The 3,646-nt window shown below is 52.9% G+C and overlaps 1 protein-coding gene across 1 annotated transcript in view; it reads left to right on the top strand.

The window, feature by feature from the left end:
* The window catches only part of ecpas (Ecm29 proteasome adaptor and scaffold), a gene marked incomplete at its 3' end in the record, with an annotated part of 40,644 nt that extends 37,575 nt beyond the window's left edge, over window positions 1-3,069 (top strand). The window contains 2 exon segments of the mRNA XM_070441838.1: window positions 1,985-2,330; window positions 2,854-3,069. Of these exon segments, the coding sequence (XP_070297939.1) occupies window positions 1,985-2,330; window positions 2,854-3,069 (562 nt within the window).
* Window positions 3,070-3,646: the final 577 nt, after the last annotated feature.

The following is a 3,646-nucleotide window of genomic DNA, read 5'->3' as shown; positions in this document are numbered from 1 at the left end:
AGTCCCCAAAAACAACCACGAGACACTGCTCCTAGATCAGCGGTGTCCTGTCTACTTCCTCCTCTTATTACCCAGTCCCCCAAAACAACCACGAGACACTGCTCCTAGATCAGCGGTGTCCTGTCTACTTCCTCTCTTATTGCCCAGTCCCCAAAACAACCACGAGACACTGCTCCTAGATCACGGGGTCCTGTCTACTTCCTCCTCTTATTCCCAGTCCCCAAAACAACCACGAGACACTGCTCCTAGATCAGCGGTGTCCTGTCTCTTCCTCCTCTTATGCCCAGTCCCCAAAACAACCACGAGACACTGCTCCTAGATCAGCGGTGTCCTGTCTACTTCCTCCTCTTATTGCCCAGTCCCCAAAACAACCACGAGACACTGCTCCTAGATCAGCGGTGTCCTGTCTCTTCCTCCTCTTATGCCCAGTCCCCAAAACAACCACGAGACACTGCTCCTAGATCAGCGGTGTCCTGTCTACTCCTCCTCTTATCCCAGTCCCCAAAACAACCACGAGACACTGCCTAGATCAGCGGTGTCCTGTCTACTTCCTCCTCTTATTGCCCAGTCCCCCAAAACAACCACAGAGCACTGCTCCTAGATCAGCGGTGTCCTGTCTACTTCCTCCTCTTATTCCCAGTCCCCAAAACAACCACGAGACACTGCTCCTAGATCAGCGGTGTCCTGTCTACTTCCTCCTCTTATGCCCAGTCCCCCAAAAAACCACGAGACACTGCTCCTAGATCAGCGGTGTCCTGTCTCTTCCTCCTCTTATGCCCAGTCCCCAAAACACCACGAGACACTGCTCCTAGATCAGCGGTGTCCTGTCTACTTCCTCCTCTTATGGCCCAGTCCCCAAAACAACCACGAGACACTGCTCCTAGATCAGCGGTGTCCTGTCTACTTCCTCCTCTTATTGCCCAGTCCCCAAAACAACCACGAGACACTGCTCCTAGATCAGCGGTGTCCTGTCTACTTCCTCCTCTTATTGCCCCGTCCCCAAAACAACCACGAGACACTGCTCCTAGATCACGGTGTTCTGTCTACTTCTCCTCCTCTTATGCCCAGTCCCCAAAACAACCACGAGACACTGCTCCTAGATCAGCGTGTCCTGTCTACTTCCTCCTCTTATTGCCCAGTCCCCAAAAACACCACGAGACACTGCTCCTAGATCAGCGTGGCCTGTCTACTTCCTCCTCTTATTGCCCAGTCCCCAAAACAACCACGAGACACTGCTCCTAGATCAGCGGTGTCCTGTCTACTTCCTCCTCTTATTGCCCTCCCCCAAAACAACCACGAGACACTGCCCTAGATCAGCGTGTTCTGTCTACTTCCTCCCTCTTATGCGCCCAGTCCCAAAACAACCACGAGACACTGCTCCTAGATCAGCGTGTCCTGTCTACTTCCTCCTCTTATTGCCCAGTCCCCAAAACACCAGAGACACTGCTCCTAGATCAGCGGTGTCCTGTCTACCTTCCTCCTCTTATTGCCCAGTCCCCAAAACAACCACGAGACACTGCTCCTAGATCAGCGGTGTCCTGTCTACTTCCTCCTCTTATTGCCCAGTCCCCAAAATAACCACGAGACACTGCTCCTAGATCAGCGGTGTCCTGTCTGCTTCCTCCTCTTATTGCCCCGTCCCCCAAAACAACCACGAGACACTGCTCCTAGATCAGCGGTGTCCTGTCTGCTTCCTCCTCTTATTGCCCAGTCCCCCAAAACAACCACGAGACACTGCTCCTCGATCAGCGGTGTCCCGGCTCACTTCCTGGAGGGCCGAGTGTCTGCGGGAATTCACTTGGTAGTTGATTAGTTAGGAACTCTCGTGACCTGATTTATCTCCGTCTCTTTTTAAATTGAAAGGATGAACAAAACGCAACAGGCCTCCAGGAAGTGAGTTGGGACAGTCCTGCTGTAGAGGATTGATGTTGACAGCGTCTCTTCAGTCTCAAAAGATGACCTGGCTGTTTGTCTCCCCCCTCAGAGCCGGTGTACAGGTCATCGTGTGCCCTGACGGTCCACGCTATCAGCCACTACAGCCCTGATGTCCTAAAGGGGCACGCGGTGGTAGCTCTACCGCTAGCCTTCCTGGGTATGCACCAGGCGCCGGGACCGGACGAGGAGAAGGGAGAGAGCCATGACGCCACGCTGTGGAACGAGGTCTGGCAGGAACACGTACCAGGTCAGAGAGAGAGAGAGACACACACCTGTCCAGAAAAGACACGCACACAACCTGGTCAGAGAGACACGCACGACACCTGTCCAAGAGACACCACACACCTGGTCAAGAGACGCACACACCTGGTATCAGAGGAGACGCACACACTCTGGTCAGAAGACGCACACACTGCGTCAGAGAGACGAACACACACCTGGTCAGAGAGACGCAGCATACCTGGTCAGAGACACACACACACACCACACACACTACACACACACCTGTCAGAACACACACACACACCTGGTCAGAGAGACGCACACACCTGGTCAGAAGACGCACACACCTAGGTCAGAGAGACGCACCACACCTGTTCAGAGAGACGCACACACCTGGTCAGAGAGACGCAAAAACACACCTTGGTCAGAGAGACGGCACATACCTGTCAGAGGACACACACACACCACACACACACACCTGGTCAAGACACACGACACACACACACACCTGGTCAGAGACACACAACAACACACACACACCTGTCCAGAAGACACACCACACACACACACACCTGGTCAGAGGACACACACACACACCACACACCTGGTCAGAGACACACCACACACACCACCTGGTCAAGAGACACACAGTGGAGAGCCACTATGGACTAAGTTCTTAAGAGTGTGCTGTCTAAGGCCACAGAGTCTGGGTTCAGCCCACGCTCTGTCCGAGCCGGACCGCGACCAGAAGACCCATGGGCGGGCGCACAATTGTCTCAGCGTCGTCCAGGTTAGGGAGGTTGGCCGGAGGATGTCCTATGTTCCCACGCGCTCTAGCGATTCCTGGGCGGCGGGCCGCAGGGCACGCTCTGACACGGTCGCCAGGCCACGTTCGGATGCGGCTGGCTTCAGGTTACGCGGGCATATTGTCCAAGAAGCAGTCGGCTTGGCAAGATCTGTATCGGAGGACGCGACGGCTCCGACCTTCGACCTCTCCCGATCCTACGGGAGTTGCAGCATGAACAACACTAACGAATCAAATCAAAGTGTATTTGTCACGTGCGCCGAATAAACAGGCGCGTCACGTTTGCGCCAACCTTACAGTGAAATGCTTACTTACAGGCCTAACCAACAGTGCAAAAAAAGGTGTTAGGCACAATAGGCAGGTAAAAAATAAAACGACAGGCATAAAGAGCGAGCTATTAAGAGTAAGCGAGGCTACATACAGAACCAATTATTCAGGCTGATAGAGTATGTAGGTATGGTTAACCTCTCTAGTATCCTAGTACATTGCACGCGTTATCGTCCCACCTCGACAACAGCCAGTGAAATTGCAGGGCCGCCAAATTCACACAACAGAAATCCATAATTAAAATTCCTCAAAATACATATTATACACCATGTTAAAGATTAACTTATTTTTTTCCCGTTTTGTTAATCCGAACGCACAGTGTCCGATTCAAAAAGCTTTACGCGAAAAGCACAACCA

Source organism: Salvelinus sp. IW2-2015, unplaced genomic scaffold, assembly GCF_002910315.2.
Source record: "Salvelinus sp. IW2-2015 unplaced genomic scaffold, ASM291031v2 Un_scaffold4937, whole genome shotgun sequence".
Lineage (NCBI taxonomy): Eukaryota > Metazoa > Chordata > Actinopteri > Salmoniformes > Salmonidae > Salvelinus > Salvelinus sp. IW2-2015.
Note: the sequence above shows the minus strand (reverse complement) of the source record. Positions and strands in the feature narration are given on the sequence as shown.